We start from the raw sequence: 13,411 nt of genomic DNA, 5'->3' as shown, positions 1-13,411 counted from the left end.
CTAAATACCTTTAAAAATCAGACTCCAAGAATATACACAAGTTTTAAAAGGAAACTTTTCTTAAATGACATTAACATTAGAAGTTGTGTAATTACCACTTGGAAGTGTTCCCAGATTGTTCAGATCTCTTCTTCTTTCACCCCAATAGCATATTCTACAGTGTATAATATTTACTGCATCTTTTTGCTGTAATTAACCACAATACTAAGAGAAGTGTGTTTTTTCTGTAGGGAAGAGGCCAATTTCCTGGCTGACATTACTCAGCATTGTATCAAGTTCCTATACCATCACAGCTACTTAGACTCTTGCAAAGCATAGAATTTAGCAAATCTGTATCTTCTCCCATTGGTTGTACTGTATGTCACTCCCAACTTTTCAAATTTACTAACATTAAAGAGGAAAAACGAGTCATTAATGTGTCAGTGCAGTAACCATGGACCCACAAGATCCCAACTGTAGCCCAGCCAGGTATGCCACACTGAACAGGTTAGGCTGCTGGTGGGAGGAATGACGACTGTTCTCAATGTTGAGAACATGGTCAGTGCTCACTAGATAAATATACATTGCCATGGTTACAATTACAAAACACAAATACTAATTAATAATCTGAACCAATTTAGCAGTTGATGAGATTGGTCTGGTGTCCAGCCAGTGCTTCCCTTTCACTAATCCAATCACATCTTTCCCTGGAAGAGGAGAGGGGTCCAGAACCCAATCATTCATAGTGAGACTTATGCTCTACTATGTCAGACATTCTTGTTTTGTATTTTCATCATTCATTCGTATTCCCATTTGCAATGGGTCCTGTTACCACTACACACCCGAAGAGGACTTTTAGTTTGAAGTGTCTCAAAGCCTAACGATTGCCTCTGTGATTGAGTCTGTTCCTGTTACCATCAACAGCAGAACTCCGTTTTGCTTAAATGGGAACAGGATCAAGCCCTGTGTTTTGCAACTGCTACCATCTCCTCCCTGCGCTGCGCTTCATCCCATTTCACTGAGATGCTGAAGCAGCAAAGGGAAAAGAGATCTGCTCAGAGATATTTGGTAAGCAGAGAAGCAAAATTTATTGGGTAAATGATTAGTTTCAAACTATTCAGACAGCTTTATTCTGTATGTATTATTCCTTTGCCTAACACAAGTGTCACCTTGGTGTAGAATAAAAAAAAGCTGCACATGGGTGAGGGGTAGGGCAGAGATTTTTGTGCTTTGTCTCTGACTCCACATCACTTAGTGGCATCACTTAGCTGAACTGGGGAAACTGAGGCACAGAAGGAAAGTGTGACTTGCCTAAAGTCACACAGCAGGTAAGTGGTACAGCCAGGTGTATAACTCAGGTCTCCTGACTCGTAGTCTAGGGTTCTGTCCCCTAGGCCATGCTCGCTCATCAGAGAGAGACTTTTAGAGACATATGAACAAACACCTCAACTAAACTGGAAATTTGAAGCAACAGCAAAGGCGACTCAACACTTACTCATAAAATTCAGCAGCAGGAGTGAGTTTGTACTTGGAGTACTTGGTGCCATTGCCAAGCACCGAGGCGTTGAAGAGTTTGGGATCTGTACAGTTTAGGCTATTCCAGCTGTTGCCGCAGTTTGTCCAGGGAAGCTCAAATGTGAATGATGAAAACAGATAATACAGAGACCAAGCTATGATAACGTTGTAGTAGAAACCCACGTAAAGAGCTATGAGTATCACAGCATAGCCTACACCTAAAGACAAAGGAAAACTAGATTATACATTGCATTTCACATACAACAATATACTCCAACCGTATTGTCTGAAAGCTAAACCATGCCTTTTTTTTTTTTTTTAAAGATAAGGGCAGTTCCTAAACACACACTTGTTTTTGCCTAGTATTTTGTAAGGACTTAGCAAAGGGTTATAAATATAGTGGCTGGACACAAAAACTGACCGTTAAAAATAATCATTCCATGAAACTGACTGGTGTTTAATAAAGCTTGTTGCATTTGCTGGAAACTAGAAATGTTGCTATTAAAGTACAAAAGCTCTGCTCTGATCCAGCTCTATATTCATAGGGGAAAACTCCCCCAGTGCAGAGGGCTGTAAGCCCTATGTTAATAGGGCCATTCATTTCACCTGAGTAAAGTTCAGGTTCAGTGTAATCCACCTCCCTCCCTATAAAGTTAAGGCCAGAGCGTGGGGCTGCAGTGAAGTAGCCCTACAGCTGCTGTACCCATCTGTGGGCTTCAACAGTGGGTGCTGCCCATCCCAGCCTGCAACCAGTATTGTGACTACACACTGATTTCCTCTCCTGGCGTATCCCCATTGCCATTCTCTGCACTGGTTTACATGAATCTAACATGAAAACTCATTACAGATTATGCAAGGTGTGTGGAGTCTGTGGAACCCCCAGTGAGGTATTTAAGTGGGTCCCAGACATTCGGCTGACCCTTCAAACCATGGTGAATTTCAACCGTAGGGCTAAATTTTACCCTGACTTTCACCCCATGCTACTGTATCGCCTCAATGGGTTGGTAGAGTGTAACTAAGGGCAGAATTTAACCCTAAATTCTTAAATAGTATGCAGGGCCTTGTATGGGCCCTCCAGCCTGGGGTGAACTCCACCCTGCACATTCTCTATTGGCCCATGTAGATCTGGGTTTCTTTGGAATGTCGTGAGGTGTGTTTGGAGTTTTGGTGCAGACTTTCTTCAGTGAGCATTTGTTCTCACCATGAAAACAGACCCTTGTAAGCAATTCATCACTGTCACATATTCTAAGCGGGAACTCTGGTACTAACAGCAGGTCAGAATGGAGGTTCATTCTCAGAATTGGGCAAAGAAGCTTGCTCTGCTTCAGCCAATGCCATCAATTTCTTTCTTCTATGGGCAGCAGTGTTTAACGAATTCTACATTTAAGCCATTTGGATTATCTCTAATAGGTGAAGACTATCCAGTCTTATACAGGCAGCATCACTGTGGTATCTCAATACCTAAGTGTAAGCCTTCATTTCTACTTTTAGTCAGTGCAGAAAGGTGATGCTAATAATGGCATGAGATTCTCACTAATAATTACATGCCACCAGGTTTTTATGCATCTTGACAAACCAAGAAAGACACAGCTTGCTGTAAATCGAGTACCAGGGACTTGGGGAGTTGGTCTGTGAAACTGCTACAAGAATATTGTTCCATTATGTAATAGAAAGAGGTATTAAATTCATGTAAGGAGTAGCTGCCAACTCCTTAGGAGGCAACACTCTTAAGAGTAAATTGTGTCAAGCATGCTCTGTGTTTGTCAGGCAAAATTTAACTAATGTTTTACATAGGGATCAGTATGTCTATCTCTGACTTCTAGCAAAAAGTGGTGAAAACAAACTTGAAACTGTTTTAAAAATCATGGGGCTTGGATGGCTTCTGCATGTTGGCAGTGAAACTATATTGATAAATGATAGTAAAGAAAGCAGTGGAAACCTCCCTAGATGATGTATGTTAGAATGTACATACCCACCACAAAGACTGTATACTGCACTGAAATGGGGGAATTTTTTTTTTTAAACCACCCAAGACACACATGCTGTTTCCACAATTCTGGAGAGAAGATGGTTGCAATTTAATGTGAAAATTCAAAGGAACTAGACCAAACCTATCCCCGGGGTCACTCCACTGACAACAATAGGATAAATCCAGGCATGAATTTGCTCCATTGTTTCTGGATCCATCCTTTTATTTATTTTAACTTTGTCCCACTCAGGCTGCTAATATAAACCCTGTAAAGTCTTGTGATGCAAATGGGCTGTGCTGGAAAGGTTACAAGTTACATTTTTGATCCCTTGCCTTATGGGAGTGCTTCATTAAGGTTAGAGTCTTAGGTTTCATAGCAATATTATTCAGAGCTAAAATTAGCACTATAGTACTTTTTCATTTGGAGAAACTATTATAAATTTGAGCATAGATCATGCACATTTCATGTCAGTGACGGCTTTGAGCTAACCCAGAGATATATCGAAAGAACTCTGGTGTATTTAACAAAGTACTGAAATATATTTATGCATCTTATCAGAAGCTGTGATTGAAACTTTACTAACAGTATCCCATTGCTGGGATTTAAAATATAACATTTCTTATTATTTTAGAATCCAATATTTGATGTACCTTGTATTGTACTACTCAGTAATACAAACATTTAGCAATGGATTCTAATACACACTTAGGCAGACTTGAAAATCTCAGCTTAAAAAACAGCTGGATTGTTAACAAGCCTCTACATGAAATCCTAAACATGAAATAAACATTGAGTTTCCTTTCTCATCTTCTTGTCATGCCTGAAGTCAGTGAAAAGACTCTCATTGACTTGAACGGTTTTTGGATCAGACTTTGTGAGATCCTCCAAGCCAGATTTTACACTCCTGACAAGTAAAATTCCCATTGCCATTAAAAGAAAAATTTAGTTAACATCAGTGAGAATTTTTTTGACTAAGGATGTCATGATGCTGGGGGTGGGAGGAGTGTCACTCATGGGTTTAGTAACAGGATAACAACAGAAATGGGAAAAACTAAGCAGTTATATTTTGAAAGATTTCATGCATACTTTTAATTAGGTGTCTGTCTATGCTTGTCTGTTCATCTCGAACTTCACTATGAGTTTTGCTGCGATTGAAAGCATGATCTCAAAGCAGAATGCAGTAAAACTGCACTTTTCTCCGGGTTTTGAGTCCCAACCCCCACAAAAAGGAAAACTCTACAAGAGTTCAACACAACAAGAAAAGCCTAAAATTAGCTCAAGATAACCCATAGTCAAGCCTCAGTTCAGGCAAGAGGAGATGGCCACTGTGAAGCTCATTATCCTTCACCAATCGTTTTACAAACTTTGTCTGGACTTTATGCTTCTAAGAAAACCAAGAAGCCTGGTGAGCACATATGTTGTGGGTTTGGGTTCGTTTTCAGTCATTTCACACAACTCTGAATTGCAGAATCTTTCACCTACGAGGCTAGATGGATCCAATCAGGTACAGGATGGTAGCAATCCAAAATCATTGCCAGTTGGCACTTTTTTGATGGGTCCTTATAAAGTATTAATATTTTACACTGAAAGCATATCACATCTTACATCCTGAAGGATGCCACAAGCACGGAACTATATATCTCTACACCCACACAAATATCTACACGCCCACACAAGATGCCACTGGAATGCAGCCACCTGTTTGATGGAGAAAATGTAAGCACCTAGTACGCAGTGTGCAATGTAACAGTAGGGGCAGAAAAGACCATTAGGCCCAGACCCTCAAAGCTATTTAGGCACATAACTCCAATGAGAGTTAGGGACCTAGATACCTTTGAGGATCTGGGCCATAGTCAGTAGTCAGTGCCCTTGGAGTTTTAATCCCCCAGCAAAACCAGGAACATTTTGGCTTTCAAGGCCTCAAAAAGAAAACCCTAGAGAATAAACTGAATGATAAACCTAATCTATCTATGTTAGAAATGTAATGGGCTCACTAGACCTTGCTGGGATTTGAACCTGTGATTCTAAAGAGTTTAACATCACAAGAAACAATAGCCGCAACAAGTGGCTTTAATTGGCACCCTGGATGGAGTTTCGACAAAGAGAGCAAAAACTGAAATGAACGAGGAGTCTGAACTAGACTCTCCTCCCCCTTGAAAATCCCCCTGCTTCTTCCCATGTTGTGCTTGTTCTGTGATCACAAGAGGACCTTAGATTGCGGGCTTATCAAATAGGCCATCAACTTTCATGCTATCTAAGAAAGAAGAAAATAGACCCTTTCTATTTCTGTTATCCGACTTGTTTAAAACTCTCACATTCTCCTCAAATCAAGTGGAGAACTGGCACTTACCTTTGAAAACTGGACAGATTTTCCACACCGTAGCAGCCCCTTCCCGGTTGTACTGTCCCAGTGCTAACTCCATGTAGAACAAGGGCATTCCAGCAATGATTAGGAAGAGGATGTAGGGGATAAGAAAGGCACCTGGAAAAACAGAATTACAAGCAGCCACTGAAATCTAGGCTTTTGTTATGGTTTGTTTATTACTTTTATTATGGGTATTTCCATAGAGCCTAGGAGCCCTAGTCATCGACCAGGACCCCTTGTGCTAGGGGCTGTACAAACAGAACAGAAAAACTGTCTCTGCCCCAAAGAGCTTATAATCTAAATATAAAAGAGTCTATATAGGCAAGACAAACACAGGGTGGGAGAAGGGGTAGGCCACACAGTCAGAGTGAAAAATGTGATGGCAGCAAATGTCATGTTCCAGAATGTCTACACAGCACAACCCTCCCCCCCCCCAACCACCCAACAACCCACCAGCGTCTCTCAGAGCCCAGGTCAATTGACTTGGGCTTGTGAGGCTCACACTACAGAGCTGAAAATAGCAATGTAGCCATTCAGGCTCAGACTGAAGCTCAGACTCTGAGACTCGGCAAGAGGGAGAGCCAAGAGCCTGGGCTCCAGCCTAAGTGGGAAGGTCTACGCTGCGCTGTATCATGTGCCCGAGTCAGCTGACTCTCTGAGACTCACTGCTGTGGGGTTTTTTGCTGAGTAGATATACCCTTAGTTCCACAATTTATTTGTTTGTCTGTCTTTGGGGGTGGGTTTAGTTAGGAGGGGATCGGCTAAATGGAACGAAAAGGGAAGACAAGGGAATGGGAGGTGAAGAGAAGATAATCAGGTGAGGAGTAAAGTTGAAGTGAGGTGATTTATTATGAGGAGGGAGGGAAGGGGGTTGGCATAAACAGCCCATCAGCACAGGGCGGAGAGAGGCAGAGATCATTCGACAGTTTCGATTGACTGTCCAGTGGTCCTTGCATTTTGCTTTCTTTGCATTTTTGTTTCTAGTTCTTTTACCTTTGTAGTGACAGAGCAAATTGTCTCTGGGAATCAGGAAGGATGAGATCATGCTTTCTAACAAGTTGGCGTGCTCACTTCATTTGTTTGTTTGGGGCCCAAAGACGGACCCCTGAGAAAAACATTTAGCATGGAACATATTTTCCGCTAGTATTACAAAACGCCAGTAGTCTGGTTTCAGAGGTTAAAAAGCCAGAGAGCAGGTCCTGCAAAATTTATCCTTAATGGGACAACAAACTCAGGCATAGTGCAAAGCCAACTTTCACCACTAAAAGAGAAGGGAAGGCTCTCTTTACCTGAACATGTTGGCAAAGGGTAGAGTTTGGTTCCCTTTATAATGTAGGGTTTTGCACCTCTTAGTAAATGTGTTATAGGTCAGCAGTAGGGTATTAGGTACTGGATAAAGGATCCTATAAGAATGGCCTTGGGCGATCATACAGGTAGGGGACTATAGAAGCTGTCTTGCTTGATAAAAGTAACAGTATAAGGAGTGTGTGAGTTATTGTGGCCATTGGCATAACGTACATCCTCCTTTAAAAAATGGCTCCTCTGCTGTGGCAGGCAGGGTCTCCTCACTGCTTGTTGATGCTTTGACAATATGCAGAATGTCTGTAGGCCACAACTGTCTTGCTTTAATTTGTAAGCAGACTATCACTCCATTACATCGCACCATGACAACCCATAGGGCATGCCCCATGTTGCATCTTCATGGGGTGCCTAACCTGACTTGATTTTGGACATTGGTCCACAACTTCTCAGCACACACAGATGCTTAACAAATGGCAAATCCTGCTGTGTCAGTGCTTCTCTCATAAAAATGGTCTTAAGCCACTTGTATGTTAAAAGATGTTTTTTGCCAAGAAAAAAAAAATAATTTAATGTAGAATTGATCTGAACATTTCTTAGCTATATCACACCATGATATCTAAACCACAGAAACTAAAGCCTCCCAGAGGAATGGATATCCTCATGTGAAGCCATAAAGCAATTATAACATATGTCATGTTTAATAATACGGTCTGTCATGGTGTTCCACAGACCATGGACTTGTGAGGTTATCAAAATGTGGTTCTCATTTTTATTGCATAACTAGGTCCAGAAAACTTTAATTTGTTTATAATTTGTGAAAATAAAATACAGCTGGATTGTTGTATTAACTAGGTTGCAGACAGAGTAAATACATATCCAGAATGACTTCTCTCCCTAGGAAAACAAATGTATTCTCCAATCAGTATGTGGCTAATTTATACACCTAAGTGTAATTAGGAGATACCTTTTGGAAATTGGAAATTAATGGAGATATCCCATCTCCTAGAACTGGAAGGGACCTTGAAAGGTCATAGAGTCCAGCCCCCTTGCCTTCACTAGCAGGACCAAGTACTGATTTTGCCCCAGATCCCTAAGTGGCCCCCTCAAGGATTGAACTCACAACCCTAGGTTTAGCAGGCCAATGCTCAAACCAGTGAGCTATCCCACCTGTTTAAATGACCCATCTAATCAAAGAGTAAAGAAACTGTCTAAATTACATTTGTGGAGGTTTTATCCACTACAACAACAAGTTGGGAATAAAAGGAAGGTGTAAAACTGGTTCTGTGCATCATGCTCTGCTGTACTGGTTTGTGCATTTGAAAACTCTTTACCCTTGCAAGGCAAAATGTTAAGTTTCTAAAAATAAAAAGAATAAAGTGTGTTTAATCTATCCCTATAATGTAGCTTAAAGTGTTGGAGCAACTGTCTGAAACATGAAAATAAGTAGAGCTGATTGAATACTTAAAAAACAACAGCAACAACAAAAACACCATACTTCTGCAAATACTCCATCATAGTTAAAAACCTTGCATGGCTGTGTTTTAACCCTACTTTTGGTGTTTGTTTTCCACAAATATACTAATAAAATAACTAGCAGGAGTGTTCAGAGCATGAATTTCAAGTGAATATTGAAGAACATGAATGGAAAAGCAAACACGTTTTTTAGTCACAGCAGAAATTGAATTCAAAGGATTATGCAGCTCATCCAATCAAGGAAAGGAAATCTACTATGCCATCAAGAGTACAGTGTTTGAAAATTGAAACAATTAGAGACCAAGAAATATTCAGAGAATAAATAAATTTAAACATAGCTTGCAGACAAATCATGAATAGATAAGAGCAGAAATACATTATATCTTTCATGTTTTTGCTCTGTGTTTGTTCAGTGCCTAGCACAAAGGGGTCCTGTTCAATGACGGGGTCCTACATGTTACCGTAATAAAAATATAATAATTCAGAGACGATCATATGTACTTTTCTAGTAGTAATGCTATTGTGAGCGGTTACATTTTAATAAGAATTTGGGGAGCCATTTTCAAAGATATTTAGGTGCCCAACTCCCACTGACTATACTAGACTGTTTCAACACTTATTGCTATTCTAATAACTTTGAATAGCAATAAGTGTTGAAACAGTCTAGTATAGGATATATTGTTCTCATAATGGCCAATATCTAACTAATTACATTAGGTGTTATACTTTCAGAGATCTTGTGAGTGATCTCAAAAACACAATGAGTAAAACTGACTCACAAACCTAGCATGTTGTGGAGAGGCACTTCTTGTAGGAGTTTTCACAAAGAGCTATTTGATTAACTTTAATGTCAAGAGACAGTAGAAAACAGAACACTACATATTGAGCAGGGATGTTTTTGTTCGAAGCAATTAATAAAAAGGCTGTGTAATGCACATAAATATTAAATCATAGTTTAAAATGTGTGTTTTCCAAGTGTGACTAATATGTTGATTGAACTCTGAAGTGTTTTGTACTTAAATGATACTTAAACAAACAAGTCCATTAGGCTGCAAGTGAACCCAGGTTTAATGAGGCTCTTCTGGAGAGGTTCACTATTTTTTAGGTGTCATTTTCAACAAAAGGCTGTTACGTGATATAGCATTATCTCATACCAGAGAGTTCCCTTTCATGTAAATATATTTATAAATGGTGATGAGTGAAATTTTCAAAGTCTGGATCAACAACCAAATGCTGATCCTTATTTGAAAGGTATCTGTTTCCAAAAATGATCTGGAAATCTCATGAGACTTCTGGTGCAGCCAGCTTCAGAAAACAGCAAAAGTTTGGCCTTTCTGGCACTGTTCTGACATTTCCTCTTCCACTCCCAGCCAAAGCCCAGAAGCACACGGGTGCGCAAATAATGAAAAATAACAGGGGAAAAGAAATTAACCAAGCTCTGTTTGATCTCCAAAAAGCTTGCTTCAGGCACAGTTTGAGTTTATGGAGAAGGTTTAGTATGTCATCCCTAATATGTTCAACAGGAGGGCTGCCTAGTTTTAAATTGGACCCTATATTCGTCTGATGGACTCTTCAAAGGAGAATATGATTGTACCCATGTTGCATCAGCTAAGCTAAAAGCCAATCTCAACTGCATTGCCTTTGCCCTTTACCCTCTTGACTATGAGGTACTGATGGGAGAAGGTGTGTATGTATGAATGTTGTGGCTCCATGACACAGCCCAGGAGAAGCTCCACCCCAGGTCAGTGTTACAGGGGTAGGAGCTGTGGCTGGGAAGGGAGAGGAGAGCTAAGATTCCCCTTCTTCAGATTTTATCACCATATTGGAAGGGAGTTGGATGGCTAACAGCAGAAACCCTGTAAGTGCATGGTTTCTGGGGACACAGACTGGTGCAGAAGACCCAGACCACTGCATAAATGCCTCATCTCTCAATACAACAGCTGCCATGATCTCCATATGACATTTCCTTTTAGATCTCAGAATATCTGTGGATGAAAGAAAACCATGCCTCCACTACTCACTCTACATGAGATCAAACCTTGTACCTCTTTCCACCCGCACCAGAACCAGCTGTAGGAAACTACAGGTTGAAATCTGGGGAGGGATAGCTCAGTGGTTTGAGCATTGGCCTGCTAAACCCAGCATTGTGAGTTCAATCCTTGAGGGGGCCACCTGGGGATCTGGGGCAAAATCAGTACTTGGTCCTGTTAGTGAAGGCAGGGGGCTAGACTTAATGACCTTTCAAGGTCCCTTCCAGTTCAAGGAGATGGGATATCTCCATTAAAAAAAATATATATATGGTTTCCTGTAGGCTGGTCAAAATATGGCCCAGAGTTTACAATCACAGTTAGCATCCTTGAGCCCAGTGACAAAAACAAACATCTTATTACAATAACATTTATAGTAGTGAAATCTACTAAAAGAGTTTAACAGTTTCCATTCTGCTTCAATATTCAAAATATTTTTGAAATGGCCTTTTTTGGAGGGTAGAGAAGAGAATTGCAACAAATGTCTTTCAACAATCAGTCCTAAAAGAAAGATTTATCTTCATTTTAGAGATCAGAGAAGGAAAATTCTAAGTTGATGAGGATCAAAACAAGGTGATTAAAACAGCTGCCACCTATTTTGAATGAATTTATTAATACGGATATAACAGACAGGCTGGGCAAACTTACCTAAAAACAATTTGTATTGGTGCATTCATGACTCTTTTGAATTTGGTTTCCATGAATATTTTAGTGAACAAGTTTACTGGCAGCAAATTTTGAACAAACATTGTAGGGCATTTGCAGCAAAGAGTGTTTCAAGTATTCATGCTAGAAACTTGATTCTAAAATGACAGTGTTTCAGGCACAAAACTGAAAAACAAACTAATCTCTATGCCCAGTCAAAATTGCTTGACTTTTTTCAAACTGTTAAAGAATACTGAAAGTAGTATCAACAGTTCATAAGCAATAAGAGAATGAAATATATTTGCTTGGACAATTTAGAAAATGTGTGGAAGTGTAATCTGTTCAAACAGTTGTGAATTGAAGAGGGTCAGATGCAATTAGCAAATTGCTTTTTCTTGTGTTATCTTTCTTAAGCTGTTGTCCAAGATCCTGACTTAGCTCCTGGGGCCCTATTGTGCCAGGCACTGTACAAACACATTTTTCAAAGGCAATCCTAATGATCTTGATATCTAGGTTAGAAAAGACAACCATAGACAGAGAAAACAGGGTAACAGTAATATAAGAATGTCCTAGCACAGCAAACGTTAGTTCTGGCTCACTATCAGCTGGCATGCATAGCCATAGAGGAAGAATCTGAAAGTGGATAAACTTGTGCCTAGCTGGATTTTGTCAGAGTTTTCCTGAACACAGGGCAACATGGGAGAAAGCACAAAGATGTTGGAGGGAGCAGCTGACTAGTGGGTGGGGAAGATTGAGAAAATTGATAGAGCAAAGGCAGCATTTGATGTGTGGAGCTAAATTGTGAAGGTGCTTGTGCCTGATACAGGGGAAGGGGAGTGGTCCAATCTGGATAGTCCTTGAAAGGGAGGTGGGTCTCAGCCCCACCTGTAACAGCCAACTCTTCTCTCCAGGTGCAGAAAATGAAGAGGGTCATGTGGAAAGTCATGTGACCCAGGCAGGAGTCTGGAATAGATAAGGGAGAGGCCTGGAAAGCCAGTAGGGAAAATTTTCTGTAAAGACTTAGAAAGGGGCCTACAGGAGCTTATGAGATACTAGGGAAGAAAGAGGTACAAGGATTTATTGGCCTTTGCAGGAGCCTGTGAGATACTAGGGGAGAGAGAGCTGTAGGAAGTTAGTAGGCCCTGGGAGAGATCCTGAGGCACCAGGGGGAGAAAAGACTGTAGCTAAATAGGCCTGGGAGTGACCTGCTAAGCCAAGGAAGGCCCAGGAGTGCCTTTAGGAAGAGTGGGGAAGGATGATATGTAAACCTTAAAGAATATGAACTTCTGATTTGTACTCTCAGGACCTGATTTTGGAACTGTCTGATAATAAGCCAGAGGAAGTAAGGGTGTTCTGGGCTATGAGAAAGCCTTTGTGAAGTCAATGAGGAGCCCAGTAAAGAGGGTGACTGAGGCAGGGATGTTGCAAGGACACCCCATGCCCTGAAGGGATGTTTGGGGATAGTGACCCTATTACAGGGATAGAAATATAAAGAGGAGGAGACTTAATCTAAGTGACAAGCCAAGAAGATGACTTAACAACAGCTTTTTGAATGGTGATGTCAAGCACAGGTAGATGTAGGTTACAGTAGTCAAGACTAATACTGTATTGTAAATAGTTTGTCTACAACAAAAACGGATCACAGTGTTATACCTTGCAAATGTCAGCAACTCCTTTGTAATATTTCATACCACAACATCTTCCAAGAATGCTAATGGGTTTTTCTCAAAAGCTTATTCTTTCACTCTATGAAGAATGGAATTATATGGTAATGAGAAATGTATAACATCTCTTATGACGCACTCTTACTATGATGCACTCTAATGTAGCTTGTTTTTAGATGTGAGTCAATTTATGCCCTCATTTTCAGTTTTAGATCAACACTTCTGATATGGTTGGGCTCCTTTCACCCAAATGAAAGGGGGGGGAATAAACAGGCTGAAGTCTCCATAAGTGTTTTAGTGCAATTCACTGGCTGACCTCTTTCAAAGTCTAAATACACTGTTGCTAATCTTCCACTACCATGTTACTTATGGCTGTGTATTTTTAAACTCTGATCACTGGGTAGTAACAGAAAGGGTTACCACACCTCCGCCAGACAAACTCAGTTATCTCCTCTGCTTTCTGTGGCAAGA

At 40.5% G+C, this 13,411-nt stretch overlaps 1 protein-coding gene across 2 annotated transcripts in view; it reads right to left on the bottom strand.

The window, feature by feature from the left end:
- Positions 1–13,411, bottom strand: part of SLC6A2 (solute carrier family 6 member 2) — a 105,395-nt gene that overhangs the window by 74,058 nt on the left and 17,926 nt on the right. For both annotated transcript variants that reach the window (XM_034788775.1, XM_034788774.1), the window contains exons 2-3: positions 5,815–5,946; positions 1,475–1,712 (exon numbers count right to left, since the gene is read on the bottom strand). In XM_034788775.1, coding sequence (XP_034644666.1) covers positions 1,475–1,712; positions 5,815–5,946 — 370 coding nt within the window. The remainder of the gene's footprint in view (positions 1–1,474; positions 1,713–5,814; positions 5,947–13,411) is intronic.

The sequence above is a fragment of the Trachemys scripta genome, chromosome 13 (genome assembly GCF_013100865.1).
Source record: "Trachemys scripta elegans isolate TJP31775 chromosome 13, CAS_Tse_1.0, whole genome shotgun sequence".
NCBI lineage: Eukaryota > Metazoa > Chordata > Testudines > Emydidae > Trachemys > Trachemys scripta.
The sequence above is the reverse complement of the archived record's forward strand: the minus strand, read 5'-3'. Positions and strand labels throughout refer to the sequence as shown.